The following is a 26,695-nucleotide window of genomic DNA, read 5'->3' as shown; positions in this document are numbered from 1 at the left end:
CCCTGTGGGCCGCGACCCACAGAGGCGTCGAGGTTCCACTATGGGTCGAGGTCCACAAGGGCTCCGCGGCACCGCTGCGGGCCGCGTCCCGCAGGGACGTCGCTGCGGGCCGCGACCTGCAATGGCGCCCATGACGCCTCTGCAGACGTCGCTGTGGGCCGCGACCCGCAATGGCGCCCATGACGCCTCTGCGGGTGGCACCACCCTCTCTCGCGCCCCGCCCCGGCCTCCCCCTTTCGAACTCACCGCCCTGCAACTTTAAACCGCCGCTGTCTCTCACTGCCACCAACGCCCTGCCTCCCTTTTGGGCCACCACCCCCTGCAAAACCCCAAACACACTCACACCTAAACAAGAAAATGTTAGGGAAGCAACCTTAACTCATTTTGGGTTAGGGTTTTCATTCGATTAATAAAAGAAAATAAAGGGGGGGAGATTATGGAATGTTAAAATATGCAACCCTAACCCAATTTCGAGTTAGGGTTAGCATATAAATATTAAAGGAAATTAGTTATGCAACCCTAGCCCACATTCGGGTTAGGGTTAGCATTTAGAAATTATAAAATAAATTATTAGAGTTGTTTTTTTAAAATAAAGTTTAGTAAGGGAATAACTCAACCCTAATTAGGGTTGAGGTTTAGAAATATTAGTTAAAGAGGGGGAATTCTTCTTAAAGTTGAAAAAAAAGGAATTTCCCTCTCATTTAATCAGAGCAAGTGGGGAATTTTTAAATTATAACTCCCTATTTGACTAAGGTGAAGATTAATTTATTTTAATTTAGTCTTTTTATCAACGCATAATTTAAAATGGGGGTTAATTTTATATAGATATATTAATTCGCAATAATTGATTTAATTTTTATAACTAGGGTTATTATATGGTTAATGTTCATATTTAATTAAATATGGATGTTAAGTTAAATTTAATTTGGGGTAAATTATTAATGAATAGTTATAATTGTTTTACGCGAAATCTAATCTATGAGGTCGATCTTGGCCAAGAGTCTAATAGTCAAAAATTTGGAGGTTTTGAGGATTTAATATTGACTTTATTATATTTATAGGGCAAATATCATTATTGAATTGTTAACCTTATTGGTTATATTTAAAAATGTGAATTTGCATGCACCCAATTAATTAATTTTAATTTAAGATAACATTATCATTAATTTAATTAGCCTAGAATAATTTTAATACAATCGAGAAATTTAAATATCTCTCAACTTTAATTAGCGGAGAATTAATTAGGTTGATTAAATTAATTAATTAAATTGTGATGACCTCCTTAGGGAATAATTAGCCTTCATAAATTATTGTTGCGTTATTGATTGAGTTAATTTTCCAACTTTAGTAAACAATTCTATTTACACCTTAGTTAAGACAAAACTTAATCGATTTCATTTTAAATGTAGATTATTTTATGAGTTTATGTTGTAAAAAAAAATTTGATGTTCTATTTTTTGCCCAAAAGTTTGGGCATGACATATCACACTAAAAAATATATAATTATGCAACAAATTTTTTTAATGATTAGATAAAAAATGGAGAGGCTTGAATCATTACATAAGTGATAAAGTGAAAAGACTAGGGGTCTCACGAGGAATGAGAGAACCCAACCAAAGAGTCAACTATAAAACAAAAAACAAAAAAAACTAGTTGTCCACCAAATGCTAACCAGAATAGAAAACTAGACTAAAAATTGACAAACAAAAACCAAAAAAGAACCCATACCACCCATTGAAAAAACAAAATTTTGTTAATGATAAAAGACAAATTTTAATTATTTTTATTCCACAATATAAACTATATAATATTAATTTTTTTAATAGCTTTCAATTTTAGAGAAAACTAAGATTAAGATTAAATATTATCTTGTTATATATACATTATTATGTCACTTTCAATGATAAGCATGACCAAATAAAAAAGGCACAAAATGGATACATATTTTAAAATTAAACTTTTAAAAGAATATTTAAGTATAAGATATTTACCACACTTTTTAAATTAAAAGTAGTAAACGAATTACCAAAATATTAAATATTAGTTTTTTCAAAAATATTTAAAATATATATATAGATAATTGAAAATTTAATTTTAATTGATATATAATTTAAAAAATTAAAGCTATAAAATAAATGAAATAAATAAATAAAAATAGTTAAAATCTACAACACCTTTGCATTTTATATGCTTTCGCACGGTAACATTTACATCTTTTTCAAATGTTTTGATGCCTTCAAATAGCTTGCAACTGCTCAGATGCCAGATTCTAATGCCACACCTCTTCTAAAATTTTTAATTATCTGGAGAATTAAAAAATGTCTCTAGGTATTTATGCAAACAAGAAAAACAATCCAATGTAGCAGAATACCTTTGAAAGCACCAACCGTAAAAAAATATTGAAATTTGTGTGACCCCGATTAACTTTTTGGCAAGACCATCTATTTTCATGAGCAACACCATACTTAATCACAAAGACCAAATTTTAATACATTCATACTTGGCCGCCATACATCTCTATTTTTGTAGATCATCTATGCACCAGATGTTCATACACTGATTTGCAGCGTTATAACCTCACGCCAATCAACATATTGGTATTTTATCAAACACGATCACAAAAATATATTGCTCTAGTGTCAAATTGAAGAGCAAACAAAAATCAGACTATTGTGTAAAATATGAAAACATAAAAGATTAAAATATTGAATTCTTTAGGATGATCATGTATTTAAGTCTTATTTGCTCATTTAAACCTACCTAGACTCTCTTACATAAAAGTAATCAACTAACTATCTAACTATTTTTTCAATTTAACTACTAACCTAAATTGAAACTATATAATTAATGTAATTACCCACTATCATATTCATTTGGTTTGTTCTTTATTTGCTTTCCTTTCTTTGAATTTTGGCTTTGGATAATGTCATTCTTTCTCTTCAAGAGAAACTTGGAAGTATACCCAATATCATATTCATTTGGTTTGTTCTTTACTTGCTTCCCTTTCTTTGGATTTTGGTTTCTGATAATGCCATTCTTTCTCTTGAAGAAAAACTTGGAGGTCTCAATAGACTTGGTCAACCTTTCACTTTATTTCTAGAAACTATCTCTTTTCTAAATCTGGCGGACATTAAATCTAGTGGTGGTCTTTACTTGGAGAAATTGAAGACGTGGTCTTGACTCTATTTCAAAATGGTTGGATAGGTTTTTGGTTTATGATTGTTCGATTGGAAATAACTAGATTACTTCTTTGAAACATTAATAGTGGTATGGTTTAGATCATTGGTTCATTAATGTTTCTTCTTCTCTTTTTATAGTCAATGAAAGCTCCCTTTCTAGTTTCAGTTAATTTGGCGCCATGAATAATATTTGCATGATAACATGACAATAAGGTGGATTTTAGGAAAACCATCCATTGGAATTGCTATGTATTGTTTCTTTAAAAGACTTCAATATATCAAGTTTCAATTTTAAAAGTGAAACAAATTTAGTTTTAGTAAATATTTGTTGGTAGTAGAATCAAGTGCAAGAAAAATTTAATGATATTACTTATCAAATTAGAGAATTGGATATAAATTAGGATTGACTTTTAGAAGTGTCACAACCCTCCTTTATCACTTTTGGATTTAAACTACAATTTTATTTTATCTTTGGATAAGCTATTTAAATGATTGAATAAATGTTATAAAAAGAATGAAAAATAACACACACACACACATGGAAAATATACATTATTTTTATTTATTTATTTTCCACATCCAATTATGGCACATGTTGTAGGAAGAATAAGAAGCTTCTAGAGGATTCTCCACCATCTTGCATGTAACTCCTCCACTAAGCCTAATCAATTTGCATGAAGTCCAAAATTGGGAAAGAATCTCTTTTATAATTAAATTTTCTAGATAGTGGAATGAAGGGAATTTTCTTATAAATTATATGCAAGTTTCAAAGAAGGGACTTGATCATGTTGTGAAGAAAATTTCCCAAGTCTTGGAAGTAGATCTTTTTGGTAGTCTTATTTTCGTTGCAGGAATTTTAAGTTGTGATTGGAAGGATTTCCCTCAAGTTGCAAGGAAGGATCATAAGGGTAGCTAGTGGATTCAACGTCAAGCTCGATTAGCCAGGTTCTCTCCTTGTTGTTTATCTTTACATTTACTTGTGAGGAATTCATAATATCAGAAATAGTTATAGATCTTCCTTTATATAAAGAAATTCTTTTATTAGATTTTAAATCTTTTATTTGGAGATAAATATTAATGATAATGCTTTCATATAGTGCATGCAAAGGATAATTATTTATTTATTTTATTTTCCTTAAGAAGATATGCACATGATCTTGTCTTTTTTGTTTTTTTTTAAGATTTTAGCAAAAGGAAAAGTCACATTCTTTTATTTGTTTAAAATCTCTCTTTCTAAGATTTAAAATTTCTTCCCTATGTGATTTGAATCTTTTTCAATCCTTTGGTTCTTCGAATGAAAATCTGAATCTCATTCTTTAATCTTTCTGAGATTATTAGTTAAACAATTCTTTTATGTGATTATTAGTTAAACAAATCTCTCTATGAATAATGATTAAAATAAAATCTCTGTGAAATGAGTTGAATAAAATCTCTGTGAAATGAGCTGAATAAAATCTCTATGAAATGAGCTGAATAAAATCTCTCTGTGAATATTGGTTGAACCTCTGTGATTATCAGTTGAATAAAATCCTCCTGTGAATACTGGAAATGAATTCTGGAAATAAACAATCCCCCTGTGAAATCTAGAAATAAACCTCCCTATGAGTTGAAATAAGATCTCCCTGCAAATATTAGTTGATTAAACAATCCTCCTGTGAATACTGGAAAATATTAACCTTCTGGTTACTGAAAACCAATCTAAAACAATTGGTTGTTTATATATCTTATTCATGTCCTTATTTTCATAAGTAAATACTCCTTTGTCATATATATATATATATATATATATATATATATATATATATATATATATATATATATATATATATATATATATATATATATATATATATATATATATATGTCGAAGATTAATGGCACGGTCAAAGAAAATAATTATAAATTTTGCATGGTGTACGAGGAGGGGAGCGGTTATTGTAACCGCAAGGGAGTGGGGGGGGGGGCCGCGGTGTCCCCTCAACCCTACGGCCCTGTGCATGTACGACCATAGGGGGTGATGGGACCCGTGGTCTCCACGCCCCCCCCCCCCTCCACACGCCCCGCCCCTCCATTTGCTATTAAACAAAACAATTTTGCTTTTTTATTTATTATACTCTTTGAAATTGCAAATTGGAAATTTTAATAATTGTTTTAATTAAATTTTAAGCTAATTAATTTTTTTTAAATCATTTTTAATTAAATTTTTAAGTTAATTTTTTTATAATTGTTTTAGTTAAATTTTAAGTTAATTATCAATGATTGTTTTAGTTACTTTTTTGTTAATTGCTAACAATTGTTTAGTTAAATTTTAATTTAATAAATTAGCAAAGGATTGAAATCAAGAATTATTGTCTCAATCCCTTTAGGGATTTATTGGACTACTTGATCAGTGATTTTGGCTCACTTAAAAACAAATAAGTCTCATTATTACGATTTGATCCAAAATTTCCTAAAGTATAAGCTAATCACTCATTTGGAACTAGTAACTCTATAATTTAAATATTCTCATGATCGAAGTATACATTACTTAATCTCGTATGTAAATGTCACTATTTTTACATCATGCGCATTACTTATATGTTAAATTGCATTCATTGATGAGCAAGTTACCTTCCCATTATCTTCATACAAGTTACATGTTTTAATATATGAGTTCATAATTGCCTTTATCATACCATTATATATTAATTAGTTGAGTTGTAGAAGAATGGTATTTCTTTTATCAAATGGTACTTGGTTGCCATCAAAGTAGATATTCAAATAATTAACTTCGAAAGGTCTAATTACGTACATTCTTTTCGTGATTATTTTCAAGCATGATGTTTTCATAGCTCTTAGTTAGAAAACTAAATAAAGGAAGATGGAAACCAAAACCTAGTAGCATTCGGTATATACAGTGCCTCAGGGTCACGCTTACGGGTAATGTCATCGTGTTGAACTACTGCACTTAATGCCTAACAAGGCTACATCAACAACATCTGTGGCATCATCCCTATAAATCGTCGAGGAGTAATAAGGGACACTTGGAAGCTAAAATCCAAAGGGCGGGTAATCCCCCTTGGATCAATAATCTAATAAGATAATTTTCAAATGATTTTACATCCGTTGAGTTAAATCATAGTAAATCCCCCTTTAGGATTGGTTAAGTAAAAAATGTTTTTATGGAATTAATTTTCGAAGAGATATTGTTGTCGATTGGCAATTGGTCAAGGGTGATGCTTATGATAAGAATTAGGATCTAGTTATTTTAGGCCACAAGCAATAGGCCATCTTGAGCCTTTGCTTAAGCACTACCATCGTGGGTAGCAACCACAGAGAAACTATCTGGAACATTGACCCTAGAGAGGGTTGCGTACCCACAAATCAGTTTACATCAAACCATAGAGTAGAAAATAGAACTACATACTTTACACCTTGATCTCGTGTCGTAGCGGGTATGTAGGCACTCTTGGGATGGAGTTGTCCCTCATACTCAGGCGTTTGTGGGTGGGGTCTAGGCTTGGTAAGAAGAAAGATTGAGTAAGAATCCTATTTTGAAAGATAAGATAATTAAAATTCAAAAAATTAATTCAATGCATACTCGGAAGGAATCCCGTATGGATTTGTTTGACTTCCCGGGGCTTTAAGCCAAATTCCAAGGTGGAATTCAAGCTTGTATTATGTTATTCAATTACTCCTAAGGACGACGACCTCGGTGCACTTCTGTTAGAAGAGTGTAGTACTTAGTGAGTGGCTCAGGACCCAAATGGTCCCGATGAGTCTAAGTCTCTGGCAAGAGCACCTCCTATCCCGATTGGATAGATGCCTACCCCGCATGGGTAGATGCCTATCCCGATTTGGATAGATGCCTACCCCGTATGGATAGATGCCTATCCCGTATTGGATAGATGAAATCTTATGTCCCATATGGACAAGTGCCTAACCCGTATGGTTAGATGCTCATCCCGGATGGATGAATGCCTAATCCAAATGGATGGATGCCCAGAGTATGCGATTGAATCAAGCACAAATGATTAAATTTAACAAAAAAAAAAGAATGGTCAAATTTTGTTGGGTTAAATACGGTGGGTTATTACAAGAAGAATCTTCTTTGTCTATAGAGCTTTTTAAATAAAATCTTTGAGTGGAGATTTTTTGGAAGTAGAAATCTAAAATTATTTGGTTGCAAGAGGGTGAACTAAATACTTCTTTCTTTCATAATTTAATAAAAGATAGCATAATGATAATATTATAGGTTAATAAAAGATAGCATGATGATAATTGCAAAACATTGATTTTCAAATGAAAAAAGTAAAATTCCTAGACCTGATGGCTTTCCCATTGAATTCTTCTATAAATTTTGAGATATTATAAAAGATGACCCATTGAAGATTGTCTGTGAATCTCAAATAATAATAAATACAATTTTGAGTGCAACGCTAATTCTGTGTAGGCCTGTAAGACATGACCCGTCATAGGTGGACGAAGAACACCAATTTGCGCTTTGTAAGTTCCCGACTTATGTCTTACTGCCGACAAAATTAATCCATGGAAGGCCGTGTAACTAAAAAGAAGTCCATGACGAATAATATCAACAAATTGCTTTAGACCGAGGTGGCATGCGCTTACGTTACTCACAGTGGTGGTATGAATTCTAAACACCTAGATTACCCAAAGAAATATAACTACAAGGCGAATCAGAAAAGACTCAAAAAGCTGAAAAGAAAAATACAGTCTTGGAGAACTTTTCCCAAGCCTGGCATGTTTGTTAGGTTAAGTGTAGAGAACTTATCCTTTGATGTATTTTTGTTTTGATAGAAGGTTCTGAGGTAGTACAATTGGCTCAGTGAATGTAAACCATGATGAGCTCAATTGTAGATCAGATCAGTTAAATTGAATTATATTATTTTATATTAATTATTTGAGATTTTTATTGTAAATAATTAATAAATAATTTGAAATAATTATACTCTTATTTACATATATTATTTTCTTATTTCTTAATAATTTACAAACAATTTAGAATAAGTAGACCTTATTTTATATGCAAATTATTATTATAGAATATACATTATTATTATTTAATATCTATATTAAATTATCTATAAGGTTCAACTTAATCAACTAAAGCATTGAGTTCTCATTGTGGAGACTAGAGTTTAAATCCTAAAGTAAACAATGGAATTGGTCAGTTTAATGTATATATTTTAAGGATTATATTTAGCAATAGACATTTTCTATATATAGAATATATAAATTCTACTTACATATATTAGTATAGTATCGAAAACTAGTTATGTTTTTGGCTCTATTAGTTTATTTGGGCTATGGATTTCAGCCTAATTTTTAGGATTCTTTTAGCATTTTTTGTGTGGATTATATTGCAAAATTTAGGCTTTATGGAAAATAAGAAAGAATTTATATTGCTTTATTTTCGAGATGTGGTTTTTACAGTGAAATTTTTGGGATGTGGATTTTGTTCTCAATATTAGGGCACCTAAAAAAATTAGTGTTGTTTTTTGTTTTACCATTTAAATTGGGTCATGAAATATTATACATTATTACTTAAATTATCTTTAGGAATATTATTTCTTGTCTTTTAAATTGGTTTGTTGAATATAGTGTAATTAGTGTATTGTAGGACACACTATAATGTTGTATCATTTTTTAATAAGTATTTGTAAATTCAACCATCAAACAAAATAAACAAAATTTAAAACCATCAAATAGTTGTAGAATACATTTTAGATTTCAAAATATACATTTTTCCTAACCTAGTTTGAGATTCTCTTGTCTAAGATACCTCAAACCATCAAAATATACCATGTAGAATACAATTAAAAATTCAAATTTTTTTTTTTTCCAAACCTACTTGATGATCTTGTTGTCTATGATACCTCATATCCTTTTTCAAGACTAAACAAAATTTAAAACCATCAAATAAATGTAGAATACATTTCATACTTCAAAATATACCTTTTCCCAAACCCAATTTGTAATTTTATTGTCTATGATACCTCATATCTTTTCTACAACTAAATAAAGTATTTACAACTCATTGCTAAATTTATAAAACATTATATAAATTACAATTTGGGTCAATACCATTGCATCATATAGATCACAAAGGGCAAGGGTGACAGTATGACTAGCCATGGCAACATTCTCTGATCTCTCTCTTTCTCTATATTTGATAATGTATTTTTTAATATTTATTTTAAGAATATGTGTGGCTAAGTGTAAAGTTGGCTTGCACAACCATGCTAGTCCTATTGAGATAAGGGATTTAAAATCATCCATTATAATAAGGATAGAGAAGGCGCGTGAACTGTTTGACAAAATGTCTCAAGGAGATGTGATCTCATTGAATGTCATGATTGCAAGCTATATAAAATTGAAATTTTATAAAATACAAAGTCCACTCATTGCATGATTATGCATAAATATTATTTTTTAATTATATTTATAATATATTAAATTTTTTAAAATGATTTTTAATTTACTAACTATGAATAAAATTGTGTTTATTATTTATGTACTGCTGCTGCAACCCCAATTTGTAACATTTATGGCATTATCTAATACTTTTACATAACCTATTTTAATGGAAGACATATTTATAATTAGAAAATAAGACTAATCTCTCCTTTTTAAATTCCTCCCCTCTTAAGTCATAAGAGTGGCTTATATGGAGGATACCATATCATCCATTCTCATCTAATGGAATGAGGACACCTGACATCCACCTCATTCCCTCCACCCATAGCTTACAAACAACAAATGTGAACTTTAAACAAATTTAGTTGTGAAGTCAAATATTTCATCATGAGAGAATATTATAGTAAGCACCGGTAGGAGTAAACAGCTTCACACAGATTGGACGCTACCTAGGTTTTATTTTTAAAATAATAGAACAGAGCCCCTCTCGAAAATGTATTTTGTCGGTAGTCGTTAACGTTGGGGAGTGTATTAATATCACGTTATTGTTCCTTTGGTGTAAAGTCAAACTTCGATTACATATTAAAAACACATGCCTTTCGCGTGGAAGGGTGAAATTATAAGATACAACGTACTGAAAAGTACAAATCCACAAAATTCTGTACGCCCTACGTGAGTACAACCCTACATGATAGATGCGCTGCTCAATTGAATAGAAGAGATCTGTCCGTCCTCTTCTTTTAAGAAATTTTAGAGGGAAGCATCATTTAACCACCTCGAAGAAATTATATTATTGAAATATGAACCTTTCTTGAACAATGAACCATATTGAAATGTGAGCCTTGAAAGTTGAAGTTATGATGGTACTGAAATTCTTCTTCTATATTATTAGTTAAAGATTAATAATAGATCATATATTTATTGTTTTTGGTGTAGATAAGGTATAAGATTATTATTATTGTTTTAAATAGAATGAGATGGTAGTAAGTGAGAATAGAAAGATTTTCAAATACAAACATATGTGAGATTTGAGAATAGAAAGATTTTCAAATACAAACATATGTGAGATTTGGGAGAGAGTTCAAATTTTTAATTTGTTTCAATATAAATTTGATGTTCATTTTTTATGGTCTTAATACACAATATATTGATTATTTACATTCAAGTTATTTAGATAGGATGGTCTCTTTATCTAAATTCACAAAGAAAAAAAAAATTTTAAAATTATTATTTAGAAATAAGAAGAAAGATTAAACAATAATTGTACTATATTTTATATGTGGTTAAGATGTATAAGATTCTTCTAATCACAAGCTTTAAATAATTATATACAACAACAAGAAATTCTAATAATATTTTATAATCTTCAATAATTTAAAAATTATATAATAAAAAATAACATATACGTAATATAACTATTCAATTTAAAATCAAAACTAATACAAAAAAGTAATTATCTTTTAAAATATAACATTATTATATAAAAATAAACTAATAACATAGATGACATCTCAAGATAAGCATAAAATTATAATAATAAATCCAAACAACTATACAACAAAGAATTACCATATTTAATATGTGATTAAGATGTATAAGATTCTCATAATCAAAAACTTTATATAATCATATAAAAAACTACAAATTCTTATGATATCTTATCATCTCCAATAATTAAAAACTATATAATAAAAAATACATATACTTAATATATTTATTTAATTTGAAATCATAAATTTTATATAAAAATATAATTGTCTTTAAAAAACATATAAATTTTCATCTCAAGATAAACATAAGATTATAACAAGACCCCTACTCTCCTTACGTTTTACAATAATAAATTGATTTATTATTATTTTTTATATTAATTTTGTTATCAAGTAAATTTTCAATATAAATTTTTTATTTAATATTATAAATATATGATAAATTATGATTTATTATTATTTTTTATATTAATTTTGTTATCAAGTAAATTTTCAATATGAATTTTTTATTTAATATTATAAATATATGATAAATTATATATATTAAAAAAATTAAATAAAATTCCTAATAGATCATAGTTCAAGATTAATTGTCATGAATTTTTAGTTTTTAATGTATATTAATTAAATTAAATAAATTTTATATGATAATATTTTTATAAGAAAACATCAATAAAACTAATTAATCTAAATATTTAACACCAAACTACTGATATGCTTGGTATTGAGCTTCAAGAAAAAACTAATGATTAATAAAAAATTACAAATTTTTATATTATAAAAATTACATTATTAGCTCTCATTGTGATATGTTTTAATTGACAAATTTTTATATTATAAAAATTACATTATTAATCAGTACCTATATCCCAGCCTAAATGGTTGTAAGAACATTATTTGTTTTAGATTTCAGAAAAATTCGCTTATAACAACAAAAGTTGTATTGGCCAATCAGGATATAAAAAAATAATTTTTATAATATGTAAACTTAAAAATTGCACAAGTAACTTTAGAAAATAAAAATATTTTAAAAAACAAAAATAAAACCTTGTTTGTAATTGGTTCAAATTAAATTTTTTAATAACTAGTTAACTGTAAAAAAGAAAAACTCATTACAATAGTATTTGCCTAACAACAAGTACTAATAATAAATCCAAACAACTATGCAACAAAAGAATTACCATATTACATATAATTGTTCAACTCTAAATAAAAAAATTCATCTAAATAATTAATTGTAATAGCAGGAAGAAAATATTTCTTATGAAACTGATAGCAATTAAAACGTCACTTAACACTCAAAGCAAATTCGAAATCGTATAATTCAAAAGTTGAAACTCTGGGCTACCTAAAAAATTCTCAACGAATATGTAAAACAAAATCTTTAAGAGGCTTAATTCTATATAACTAATTTAGTTATCTCCAGGTCCAGTAGTTTGAGTTTACGGAGCCTAAGCCCTAGGAATCTTCACTGGAAATTTTCATCACTTTGCACGATCTGTTTCGAGATCAATGTAAAAAGTCTTGCGGAAACAAGTTTCAATCGATTAGCATGAAAAAGAGTGCAATAACTTACCAACAGTTGCAGAACGGAATGTAATCCATCCATCCTCCACGCTTCTGTTGCCTGTAAGCACAGTGGCATCGATCCATTTTATAACTAAATGAAACCTTGAAAGGGTAATGTTATCACATCAAATTACAAATTATTTAAATTATCATTTATGACGTAAAATTTAAATTATAAAAAATAGATTTTCTGAATATGGCATATTAATATATATTATTTATTATATTTTTTTTAAATAAAATAGAGCAAAAATATTATCAAAATATTATATAATATATTTTAAATTTAGAAACATTAAAAAATAGTACATATATTATTCATGGACAAAATATTAATTATTTATACTAATTAAATGAAACCTATAAGTCATATAATGATGTAAAGCTATTATCATTATAAAGGAAAGAACATCTATTCATGTTACTATTGAAACCCTAATATTTATAAAAAAAAAGCTACTTGTTTTTATTCTTTACTAGAAATGGGAATGAAAATGGATCCTTTTATAGTCCACAATACTAGGTGATTTGGTTTTTGGTGTACAGATCACTTATAGTATTAAGGGACTACCCTAGATATTCCATCCAAAAGGTACCTAACTATGCTACAAACAAGGCATACATACCCTGCCCCCTACAAGATTTGAACTTGTGACCTCTCTTTAAAGAGTACAAGTTCTCCAACTTATTTTAGTCTAAAATACATTTAATGATATACTTTTTGATACATACATACATATGTATATGTGTATATATAACTTGCAAGAATATATGAAAGTATAGAAAAGGGAGAGGTAGTAGCCAATGATCATACTAGTAGTAGCTTTACACAAATAAATTTACACAATAACTAGCCATGGGAGATTTTTATTTTAAATTAAAATACATTTTTGTTTATTAATTATTATTTTCCTTTTTTCTCATTTTTTGGGAGTTGAGGAGGGGGCAAATCCTTTATAGTGATCACAACCTCTTGTGGTCATGCAAGAAATTTCTATTTTTTAAAAGATTTTTTCTTTTAAATATATTTAGCTGAAAGGCTATTTTGGGTGGGGAACTCCCCACCAAAAAAATTGTCTAATGCTAGAAAGTGTCCCACAACTAAAATTTCTCAAAAAAAAGGAGCATTGTTGGATTTTTTTTAAGACAGTTAAAACATTGGTATTGAATTTTACATGGCTTATTATTGGCAAGCTAGACCACCACTACATTTGATTTTGATCTAGCTCTTTCCATCAACATCTTCCACTGCCATACTCCACCACTCCCTTAAATCACTAGCAAGGTATATAAAAACAACAAAAGCTCTTGACAAAGTGGGATATGCATAGGCATGGAGGACTTAATCCAATCAAGAATTTTTGTGTAGTAAATAAAATAACTAGATTGAGGTAGTAGACATTGAATTAATTGTAGTAGTTATAGTGTGCATAGTAAAATTTAAGTATTTTGTCCTTCGATGTGACACAATGAGCCAAACTGAGAAGTAGACATTTAGTTTTATTTTAAGTCAAGCCATGGCAGAGGAGGTTTTGAAATCCCACTATTTAGTTTTTGCAAGATGACCCATATTTGCTGTCGGAAAATACCTTGCTTATGGTTTCAAGGATATGGTATTGTATCCTTATGGGCCTTATTGGAGACACATAAGGAAGATGTGTGTTGTAGAATAGTCAAGAAGATCCCCTCCAATTTCTATACAGTAGTAGACACCATTAGCCTTCATCTACTCTAGGGCCTAGGACATTAAGCTCTCTCAGAGCCTTATGCATCAGTAGATGGGTTTTCTTGTTTGTTTGTTATTTATCATTATGTCAATATTATTTATTTCAATGTGTGTATGCATGAGACCCATGACTTTCGGTTTGAATTTGAGTGGTTTATTAGTTTTCTTTTATGATTCTTTATTTGTTCTGAGTCATTTTGTGGATGCCTAACTCATAGAATTGTAGGTGACCTTTATTATTATTTAATTTAAGAATTGATAGGAATGGATAAGTAATTAGAGAAATTGATGTCCATCGAAAGGAGTGTGTCAAAAAGTAATTTTGCATCTTTATGCTCATTTTAAGTGCCTAAAATTATCATTGCACAATATTTTTGAAAAGTTTGCCAATAAAAGAAAATATAGATCTATTTAGATATTTGGGTTTGCCATCTACATATTTGTATCATCCTTAGGCACGAAAGTACACTGTGTTAAATATATCTAAAGCATGAGACTATGGATCATTAGAGTGAGAGGTCCTACTCTTTAATGGTGAAGTTAATTTTGTCACTATATCATAGTGTCCAACAATGAAATATAAGATCTCTTTTCATTTTAATACAAGGTATGATTATTTTAATTTGTCTAGTTTTAAGGCTTATAATTAGCAGTAGGTATTTTTTTATAAATAGAATACTTCAATTTTGCTTACATTTGTTAGTGTAGTATCTAAAATTAGTAATGTTTTGGTCCTATTAGTTAATTTGAGGTATGGATTTTTACCTAAATTTTAGGGTTCTTTTCAATTTTACCATTTTTTTTTTTTGGATTATATTGCAAAATATAGGCTTTATAGAAAATAAGAAAGAATTTATATTTTTTTATTTTTTTGGGGGTGTGGATTTTGTATACTAAAAATTTTGGGATCTTGATTTTGTAGTGAATATTAGGTTACATCAGAAAGTTAGTGTTGTTTTTGTTTACCATTTAAATTAGGTCATGGAATACTATAAAATATTATTTAAATTGTCTTTTCAAATATTATTTCTTGGCTTTCAAATTGGTTCGTCGAATATAGTGTAATTAGTGTTTTGTAGTACACACTATAATGTTGAATCATTTTTTAATAAGTATTTAGAAATTGAACCATCAAAACAAAATAAACAAAATTTTAAATAATAAAATAAATGTAGAATACATTTGAGAGTTCAAAATATACATTTTTTCAGACCTAGTTTGTGATTTTGTTGTCTGTGATACTTCAAACCATCAAAATATACCATGTAGAATACAATTCAAAGTTCAAAATATACTTTTTTTCTAAAACTAGTTTGTGATCTTGTTGTTTATGATACTTCATATCCTTTCTAAAGACTAAACAAAATTTAAATCCGTCAAATAAATGTGAAATGCATTTGAATGTTCAAAATATACCTTTTTCCAAGCCCAATTTGTGATTTTGTTGTCTATGATATTTCATATATTTTCTATAAACTAGATACAGATTAAATAAAGTATTTATTATATATATACTGCTGCAGCATATAACATAATTATCCAATACTTTTGCATAGCCTTTTTTAAGTGAGAACATATTTATAATTGAAAAACAAGATTAATCTCTCTTTTTTAAATTCTTCCACTCTTAAAAGTTATAAAAGTGGCTTATATGAAGTATAAGCCATATCATCCATTCTCATCGAATAGATGAGGACACATGACATCCACATCATTGCCTCCACCCATAGCTTAAAAACAACAAATGGGAACTTTAAACCGCTCAAAATTTAGAAGAATAGAATTATATTACAAATTCAACAATCTATTAAAAATTACCGTGTAAATTAAGAACATTGGGAACCCATGAACTTGTTAACACCATTAAATGAAACGCAATTGGAAGACCGAACATCTAGGGGCTAAAAAAATCAATTTAACAGGCAGCGGTGGCTATCGAATTGCAGCCTCCATTTTTGGTACTTTTGAGTCATCTTTTTCTTGAAAGAAGCTTTACATCGTATGGCGCAGGGAGGTCAATATTATTCGCAGAGGGACAATACTTAATTCAAGGCAAGCCTGCAGTGAAGGGCACAGAATCTAACCATGTATCCCCAGAAATAAAATTCGTCACAGTAAAATTTAGAGCATCAGAAATGTTCATGACATGATAACCCGGCCATTGAACGCGAGCCGCAGTTCCTGCCCCTGCTCCCCAGTTCATATATTCACCATAATAGAGCGTACTCAAAGACTGGTTTTCCGACCATTCAAGCCAACCCCGGGGCTGAACCACGTCATCTATGGATGACTTTATATAAACCGTGCGAGAGTATTCTCTCCATGGCCTCCCCAGATAAGTTGGGAACGAGCTCTTTACTTCAACCAGATCAGCTGCAGCAGTAACATTACAGTTTTGAATGGAAATGCCTGTATTCTGATTTGGGTCGCTTCTTCCTTGAGCTGTAAATATGTTCTGTTGATTCGCCATTGGTCTTCGGGCCAGAAGATTGCAGCTCTGAAAAACCACTGCGGCGTTTCCGAAGATGAAATCTACAGTGCCGTAAATGTCACATTCCCTGTAAAATTGACGGAAGGAATGGACGTAAAGAGTATCTTGGTAACCTAGGAAGCTGCAACGGTAGAAAGCTGAAAGATCGGAGCCGACTCTGAGAGCAACTGCCTGATGTTTCTCTGGGCCTGCCGTGTTTTCGAACGTTATATCCCGGGCAAGGAATCCTGCGCCCACAACGGCTGCAATACAATATAATTCACCGACACTATAAAAGTCAGTATTTGAGTCGAAACGTTAACAATTTTAAAACATATTTAGTTGTGAAGTCAACTATCTCATCATCAAAGAGTATTATAGTAAGCAACCCTACGAGTTAACAGCTTCATACGGATCGGACGCTATCTAGGTTTTATCTTTAAAATATTATAACACGCCCCCTTCGAAAATGTATTTTGTCGGTAGTCGTTTACGTTGGGAAATGTGTTAATATCTCATTATTGTCACTTTGGTGTAAAGTCAAACTTCCATCGCATATTAAAAAAGACATGCCTTACGCGTGGAAGGGTGAAGTTATAAGATACAACTGAAAAGAACAAATCCACAAAACTCTGTCCGCCCTACTTGAGTACAAACCCTACGTTATAGATGCGTTGCTCAAATCTGCCCTCTTGTCTTTATGTGAGGCATTAAGAACTTTTATAGGGAAGCATCATTTGACCACCCTAGGAGAATTTATCTTATTGAAATATGAACCTTTCTTAAAATATGAAACTTCTATGCAAGAGGTGGTATTGAAATGTGAGCCTTTAAAGTTAAAGATATGATGAGTATGGGATGGTGCTGAAATTCTTCTATATTATTAATTAAAGGATAATAAGAGATATATTTATTGTTTTTGTGCGGTTAAGGTATAAGGTTATAACTTGAAAAAAAGAATGAGATGGTAGTAAGAGAGAATATAAAGATTTTATTTGGGATATTTTGAATATATATAGGTATTGTGTTGAGAAGTTCTAATTTTTATTTCTTTCAATATAATATAATATCGATGAGTCTATAATAAATATATTAGCTGAGTTTGATAAGATAAAAATTGATTATATTAAATAAGTTAAATTTGAAGCTCATTTTTTACTGATATATTGATCATTTACATTCAAATCATTTAGATAGGATAATCTTGTATCTAAATTTACAAAAATAAAATTAAAAATAAATTTACTATCTAAAAATGAGAATATAGATAAAACAATGACTCTACTATATTTTATATGTGATTAAGATGCATAAGATTCTCCTAATCAAAAAACTTTATAATCATATGCAAAAATATCAGATTCTTATAATATTTTATAGTCTCCAATAATAACAAAAATACACATATTAAATATATTTATTCAATTTAAAATCAAAATTTCTATATAAAAATTAACCTAATAACATATAAATTTCCATCTCAAAATAAACATAAAATTATAATAATAAGAAATCCAAACAACTATGTGACAAAATAGTTACCATATTACATATAATTGTTCAACCCAAAATAAACAGTTTCATGTAAATAATTAATTGTAATAGAACGAAGAAAATCTCTGTTATGGAATTGGTAGCAATTAAAACGTCACTTAACACTCAAAACAAATTCAAAAGTTGAAACTCTAGGCTACCTGAAAAATTCTCAACGAATTTGTAAAACAAGATATTTATGAGGCTGAATTCTATATAGCTAATTTAGTTATCTCGAGATCCAGTAGTTTGAGTTTACCGAGCCTAAGCCCTAGGGATCTTCACTGCAAATTTTCACCAGTTTGAACGATCTGTTTCGAGATCTAAATAAAAAATCTCAAAAAAAAAAGTTTCAATCCATTAGCATGAAAACGATAACTTACCAACGGTTGCAGAGCGGAACGTAGTCCATCCATCGACCACGCTTCTGTTGCCGGTAATCACAGTGTCATTAATCCCATCTCCAAGCAACATAATATTTGTCTTGTAACTCGGGATTTCTATATACTCCTCATACACCCCCTCTGTGACATAGATCACATATCTGTCCAAGCTATTATTTGGAGCAGCATTGATGGCATCATTAATTGTTGTATAATTACCAGTGCCATCCTGCACCACAGTCACCACACTGTCAGCTAAAACGGTATTATCGTCTTGTAGAAGTCTTCTTCTATCCCCAGTAGACAACCAAGACGGGAATTCTTTATGATTTGCAAGACCACCTTCTGACAACAAACGCCTGTTGTGGTGTTTTCCCACAACAGAAATATTCTTCACCAGGGCAAGAGAATTACTGAGAAGCCGCGATACATTACGCAAATTGCTACTGAAAGTTATTTGTCGACCTCCACTGGCCTCCTGAAAGCCATCCAAACAGGTGGCCTGGTTGGTCAGAGCTGCACTCAGCCAAGTCTCAACATCAAATGCCTGCCTCCACGCCAAAAAGTTACTGTTAGAGCTGCTGACATTCAACAGAGATTTCTCCAAATCACTTAAAGTCAGATCAAACAGCTGCACACAGTCTTGAAGAGCGCCCTTTTGCCGTGGGGTGACTGCCATCCGACTCAGTCGAGAAAGAAAATGGGAAACTTTTCGGGCTTCGATAATGGTCAGCTTGAGTGCAATTTTTCCAAGATCTTTGGAGCCTCCCTGCCATGACCCCGCAAGTGTCGTCATGGTGGAGACGCAGAATTTGGGATCCAACGTCACATTGCAGGCAGATTGAAGAGCGTTGTGAGGGACTCCATCGCTCTTTATTTGGACAAACATTAAACACACCAGAGAAAACGTAAGCATAAGTTTCAAAAAGGCCATCATGATCCTCTTGCTCAGTTAACACGATTCTCTTTATAAGAAAAAAGATCTGGCTAGGGCGGTTTTATAGAAGATTGGCATGTAGCATTAGAACTCTCAAATGGGTTTTAAAGATGATTGTTATGGGAAATTGGTGCACCGACATTTGTTTAGTTGCCCACTATCAACTTGGCACCGCTCTCAATCAATATATGAGTCAGCTTTGGAATATAAGAAGCACATTTCCACTTACTGCGTTTGTCGGACGTTCCTCTGCAACAAAGTAGACAAACAGATTTAATATTTTTCTCTCACCACTGCAAAGCTATTGACTTGTGTTACAATCGACAGACGTCCCCATGCAGTAAGCCACGATCACCGACTAGAATGGGGTCATTTTGTAGAAGGAATCTTGGCTTCTTCGATAATTTACTGATATAGTGACATGATTCCACGTACTCCAATGCTGTTCAGTGCTGACTGCCGTATTGACTGGTGCACAACAGAATATCAAAATCTAATCTACGAACAGATATTTTGCTCGTCAATGTGCATTCACCTAAAGCTATCAAATCAAACATAAAATACCGTGCCAACTAGATTACAATAGCTTACGACAGGCCATATTAAAAGCACAATTGATATGGTGCCAACCGATTGGGCTGGTCATCGAGATGCAATTATTGAGTGCCAGAAAACGGGCAAAGTCCATCATGAAATAATAATTAATTGGAATTCAAAGCCGCGTTTTTGAATTTTTATTAATTATTATTTACTGTCAACTTTGCGTGCACTATGCTGGATAAACAACACGGTCTTCGATGAAACTTCCGCACCCACTATGTACCTTACGAAGGAAAATTGTACCAGTGGAGAGAGATTCTTGCGACTTGAAATATCAATAACAGTAGTCTCGTTGACAAAAACTAGAAGATGATGAAAGAAAATAATAAATTGGGTTACGATTTTGTTCTTATTGAGATATTTTGCGTCAGGAATAAGTATTATACATGCACTCTGAGAAGTATAGAATGCAGTACAAGCTGTGTAGATTGAATCTGCACCTTCACGTTTGGGTCTCTAGTGGACACAAAATGCCAGTCAATGAAAACCGCTTTGAATTCATCGTTTAGTAAATTCGAATTAGGTAGGCGATGTGCAGAAGACGCGTACACGCCATAGAATTGCCTCTTTTAGAGTCTACGTTTACAGGGTACACTTGGTGCGGTGCCAGTAATATTTCGAAATTGTGGGTCCCAGTAAAATTTCTCGAGCTTATTTCCCTACCCTAACTCTCCAATCAGAGCTATACTGAAATGGTTGGTTTACTTTCTGTCCAATCTGAGGTTTTTATATCATCCACAAAGTTTTCTACAATCTTTTGGTTCATTTTTTATGAGCTTAGAGCCTCTATTCAGCAAGACCTGATCCTTGATGGGCTCATTAAAAATTATTCAATTTTACCCGCAAATCGAGAGTCCTTCTTTTGGATCTCATAGACTCAGAAATGATACAATAATCTTGTAAAAGAAAATTATTGTTTTCCATTGTAGTTTAGTAAATTGTAACCCCTTACAATTTCACACCCTATTTTGGGCCCTTTCTTTAGTGTGCTCTATCCTAGCTCACTTCAAGCCTATTTTGACCCTATCTTGCCTTATTGCTGTCATATGCTAATATTATGACTGGATCTTATGTCCTAAGTCCTAATACTCTAAAACTACCTTTCTTTTGTCCCTCTTCGAGAGGACTAGGGTGCCCATAACCTTTGTCTGAGTGGACCAAGGGGTCTAGTGATGTGTTACCTCCAAAAGGGGTCCAAATTCAAACATGTGCGAGTGTCGACTCCTGTCATTTGTAATTTGATTCCGATATTTTTATTTGACCATTGAACATCAACCTAAATTAGAAAATACTTTGTAAACCCTATATAAAGCAATAATCTACTATTGACAAAGTCTAAGTGATTAAGAATAAGAAGCTACATCCCTATTGAGCAAGAGTCTTCAAATCTGAGCATAAGGAGTAGCAAGCTACAAAAACCTACATTCAAGTATGATTTCATGATTGATTTTGTTTTATCTTGTCTTATTATTGTATCAACACTTGAAGGAATTGTCTAAAGAGCATTGAATCACCACCATTATCAATACTAAGGTAACATCATTTCATTTCAACATTTCAATCATTGTTTAGCCTCTGCCCTACTAGGGGTAAGCTCTATTTTTCATCATCATTGTTGTTGTGGAGTTGAAAACACCAACATGGGGTTTGACTTGGGCAAGGCCCTCTATAGTACAACCATTTTCCCCTCTTTCTATGTATAGGGAAAAAATCCTACACTATGTCAAATTGCTCCAATGTCCAACAGATTTCTATTGATTTTCAAAGATATAGATCTATAGAGCCTTCTGATCCAGAATCTCAAACCTTCTACTAATGAAGACACCCTCAGACTAAGGTGCCCTACTGCATAGTCCAATGTATCTGCTCTAAATTATAGCTATAGGTTCTTCTCTATATCTCCTTTCCCAATAAATCATTGTGTTGATTTCCATTTCTAATATCTTACTATTTATGCTGAAAGTTGTCATTTTCCTATCATTCAACCTACTTCATTTGCATACACACTACAATCTCAAAATCCATAACAAATCAAAAAAGAATTCATAAATCCACTTAGTGTTCAACTCTCTTATTTGAACTACAACTAAACCTAGTTGATGTTCACACACCACAAGATTGAGATGGGGTGATTAGTCTTGTCCAAATCCTTAAACTTCTTCAATTACAAGTACTTATCAATTATCATTAACCAACTAAACATCAATGCAAGATGAAACAACAAATACCAAACACATGAACACCATAATTTTACATGAAAAATCCAATGTGGTAAAAACCACGGTGAGAACTATCTCACTATATTAAAATATATTACAAATTTTTAGGCTCTAGGCCAAGGAAGCTCACTATTTCTAATCTAGACTTGCAGGCTAAGGCGCACAACCTTAGGGAAAGATACAATGGACTTGCAAGCTAAAGTGTATGACATTAGGGCAAGATACAATGGACTTGTAGATTGAAGCTCACTTTTCCAGGGCAAGATACAAAGGACTTGTAGTACTGAGACACACGATCCTAGGGAAAGATACAGATCTATGCAAGCTGCCAAAAGGACTCACAATATTTTGGTAGGCATAGAGAAAAGATCAATTGAACTAAGTATAATCTCTTGATCATAAACACATCACAAATTGATATTCGCACTTCTTCTTCCACACATATACTTCTACATCCTTAATAAATCCACACTATAGTTCACACATTTGCATATCTATTTTTATCAAATTATTCACCAAAATACTCAACTAGGTCAACTACAAATAGAGTAAACATAAATTACACAAAGTCAGCCACCATGAGAAATTGCATAAAATGTAGTCCACTCCAAGAGATAAAGGCGACCTAAATACATCACAACATGTCTTCCTAAGTTAATTCTAAAAAGCCACACTCACCAATATATCCTCCAAAGTCAACATCAAATATAACATGTTGATAAAAAATAAAGCATGCTAGCCAATTATTCCAAAACATCATCCAATGCAAATAACTCAATGTAAATCTTCACATGCCACAGTAAGACCCATAACAACACTTTAACTCAACTTCCAAAGCATACTCAGACCAAAAAATAATGATCCAAATAAGATAAACCAACTGAGACAGTTAGATACCAACACAACAAACAGCACCAAACAACAAAACAACATAACTTCAGTTGTGGATCAAACCACCACCTGATTTTTGAACTATAATATTGCATGAGAAATATGAACATGTCCTCCAATTTGCAACACTAGAACCAACACTACAAAGCATTATTTGGATCAATCCTGACAGACACCTCATTGTTAACAAGTTGTAACAACCAACTTCAATACTTGAACAATTGAGGACTTCAAAACATAGTAGTGCAACATCCATAAAACAAAGACATTAAATTCAAAATCACAAGCCATCATCTTCAAAAATTGGAGGAATGTAGAGAATTCTCCTATAAGGACTCTAAATACTCTTTTCTACATATTATAATTTCCAATACCGTCACCTTCCAAAAACACTGCATACTCAATATCACCACCAAACAACATAACAACATATGAACACTCATTTTTGGACCATACATACCAAGCAATAATCACAATTGAACATCTACAACTTCCTCTTCACTTTTGCCATTAATACATACTAGTGTAGCATTAATGACAACACCATCAATCTTCCATGACAATAAGTTTGATACCAATGACAACACAGACTCATATTTCCAATATTCTCCACTTTGTTATTGATGGCAACACTTGTACCACCAATCAACAATAAAATAAACTCTCCAACTATAACTCTCACCCCCTTTGACATTAAGGACAAAGGGCACATCACTTCAAACCAAAATTTAACTCTCCCCCTTTGTAACTCTTCAAGCAGTTTTCCCCTTCTAGGTAGATATCTATGATATCATCAACACTCCCCCTATTAGGGATATCTCTCTTATGCACATATTTTCCTACAACTAGGAAACTACAACCTTCACTACTCCCTCTGAGAGCAACCACTACATCAATCCAAGAGACAAAAGACTCTTAATCTCCTCCTAGAAAGATGGACCACTTCTATGTATATAGTCAGAAGTAGGAGGGGCAATAATCCCTAATTTCTGCTATAGATAATCAAAAGTATCCTTTTACAGTTCCTTGGTGAAAGTATCTACAATCTGATCCTTTGTAGGCACATATTCCAATCTAACTTCCTTCTCTCCAACCTTTTCTCTTAAGAAATAATGTCAGATAGAAATATTTCAATCCTTGAATGTATCATCGGATTCTTTGAAATGTTGATTGCAATTGTATTATCAGACATAATAGGAATTGTTATGTCCCTCCTCGATCTATCTTTTGATTTATGCATGGATAGACCTATCTAGACTCTTATATGATGTTTTGATTTATGATTACGACTCTATCTATATTTCATATGCTTATGATGATGCTAGACACATTTTTACATGGACATATGATATATGATGACTTATGTGGATGGTGATATCTACCCTTGATTATTATCATGATGGATTCATATATGATGATCTCTATATGTGCTTATTACTTAGATGAATTATATTGCTCATCGTATTTTGGTGATATTGCGGTTATGTTAACCTTATTTTATGATCATGATGATTGAGTTGATGCTAAAGTGATTGTGAATGTCTTGTAGTGTCTTCGTGATAGGGATGATGTCATATCACTTATTGTGAGCATGATATGGCATTGTGATTCTCTATCACTTGCTCATTTTATGATATATTGTTGTATATGTCATATCGTGGTTATCTGTCATTGCAGGATTGCAAGTATTAGACATCGACTCCACCTAGCTTCACAGGTCTAAGCATGTCTAAATCCAAATGACAATTTGTTGGAGATGGCATGAGTTCCCTCTCTACACTCTAGGCTTAAGTTATCATCGCTTGTCAAACAGTTGTCTTGGTGCGAGTTGTCATGCTAGCCTGTTGAGTTGTGGTCATTTTGTGGTGTTGTGAGTATTTAGTTATTTATTTAATTAATGCTTTCAATTAATATAGTTTATTAATGATTAAATTAAATTATTATATAGTTTGGTTAATTAATATTCTTGAATGATTTATTATTATTTGATTTAAACCTTGTGGATTTAATAATTTATATTTATTTATTTTATTTTATTATTTATTTGGTTTAATTGATTTATTGTTTAATTAATTATTTGCTATTTATTTATTGTTTAATTATTTAACGCTTCTATTTATTTAATTGCCCTTGATTTATTTATTATTGGGCTTAGTTTATTATTTATTCATTTATATGATTTTACATTGTTATAATATAATTTCTCTTGTTACTTCACGTGGATAAACAAATATTATATAATTTACCTACCCTTTATGGTTATTGGCTAAAAAGCCTTGGGTAAATAAATGTCATATTTGGGAATGGTAGGTAGATTATAGAGTATTTTGGAATATTTCTATTAGCTGAATTTTCCATATGGTTTTTGAATGAATTTTATTTAATCGGCCGCCTGTGCATTTTGTCGGGTTAACATTTCTTGAGTTTTTTCTGCAATTTTCATTATCATTTGGAAGATTTGGATTTGGTTTGGTTTTGTCTTGGATTGGATTGTGAATTGCGCTTCATCAGATTCTTTTGCCTTTACTTCAGGTTCTAGGTTGGAGATTTGCTCTTCATGTGTATTTTAATTTTTCTAGAAAAGATTGTCTGTACTGTGTATTTGAAAAGATTGCATTCGGGAAATTTTTTGGGATAGAACTATTGAAAATGATATTAATATAACTATTCTATGTAATGCTTTGGGGAGAAATAATTGTATATTTGTATATTGTGTATTGTTGTGTATATTGGTATGTCTTCTGATAATTCTTTGAGCCTGTGTCTTACCTTGACATTTTGAACTATTGATTGATGCAAGTTATCGTTGGGAATGTTGATTTTGGTAATCTAGATCATTACCTTGGTGTTTAGGAAGTCATTGGTACTCTCTATGATTTTATGGTTGAGTCAACTCTACCGAGAGTCTATTTCTGAGTTCTTCAATTCATGTTTCGCTTATAGCTTTACCTCCATTTTTTTAGTCCCTTAGTATTAATTTTCCTTGGTGTCCCTTCTGGGTGAGTTTTTGGCATTTAATTTGGTTTAGGAAATATTATTTTACCTTATCATATTTTTGCCTTTCGTCGATGCATATGGGCTAAATAGTATATGCGCTAATATTTTATTTGTATGTGCTATACTGTTTATCGTATGTACTAAACTATTCTTTATATGCGCCATTTTGTTTGTCTTATGCACTATTTTAGGGATAATATGTGCTATACTGAGATGCATATGCTCTAATCTGTTTATCAGATGTGCTAAACTATCATGTAATTGTGTTTGGATGATTTCGCTAG

At 31.3% G+C, this 26,695-nt stretch overlaps 1 protein-coding gene across 1 annotated transcript; it reads right to left on the bottom strand.

The window, feature by feature from the left end:
• Positions 1-16,184: 16,184 nt before the first annotated feature.
• Positions 16,185-19,763, bottom strand: LOC131078803 (pectinesterase). The gene is made up of 2 exons (XM_058016566.2): positions 18,768-19,763; positions 16,185-17,114 (listed from the first exon to the last, which is right to left on the bottom strand). The coding sequence occupies exons 1-2, from the start codon at positions 19,702-19,704 to the stop codon at positions 16,429-16,431; spliced, it is 1,623 nt and encodes a 540-aa protein (XP_057872549.2). The 5' UTR covers positions 19,705-19,763; the 3' UTR covers positions 16,185-16,428.
• Between the last annotated feature and the right edge of the window lie 6,932 nt (positions 19,764-26,695).

This window comes from Cryptomeria japonica, chromosome 2, assembly GCF_030272615.1.
Source record: "Cryptomeria japonica chromosome 2, Sugi_1.0, whole genome shotgun sequence".
In the NCBI taxonomy this organism is placed as follows: Eukaryota; Viridiplantae; Streptophyta; class Pinopsida; order Cupressales; family Cupressaceae; genus Cryptomeria; species Cryptomeria japonica.
This window is presented reverse-complemented; position numbering and strand designations above follow the sequence as displayed.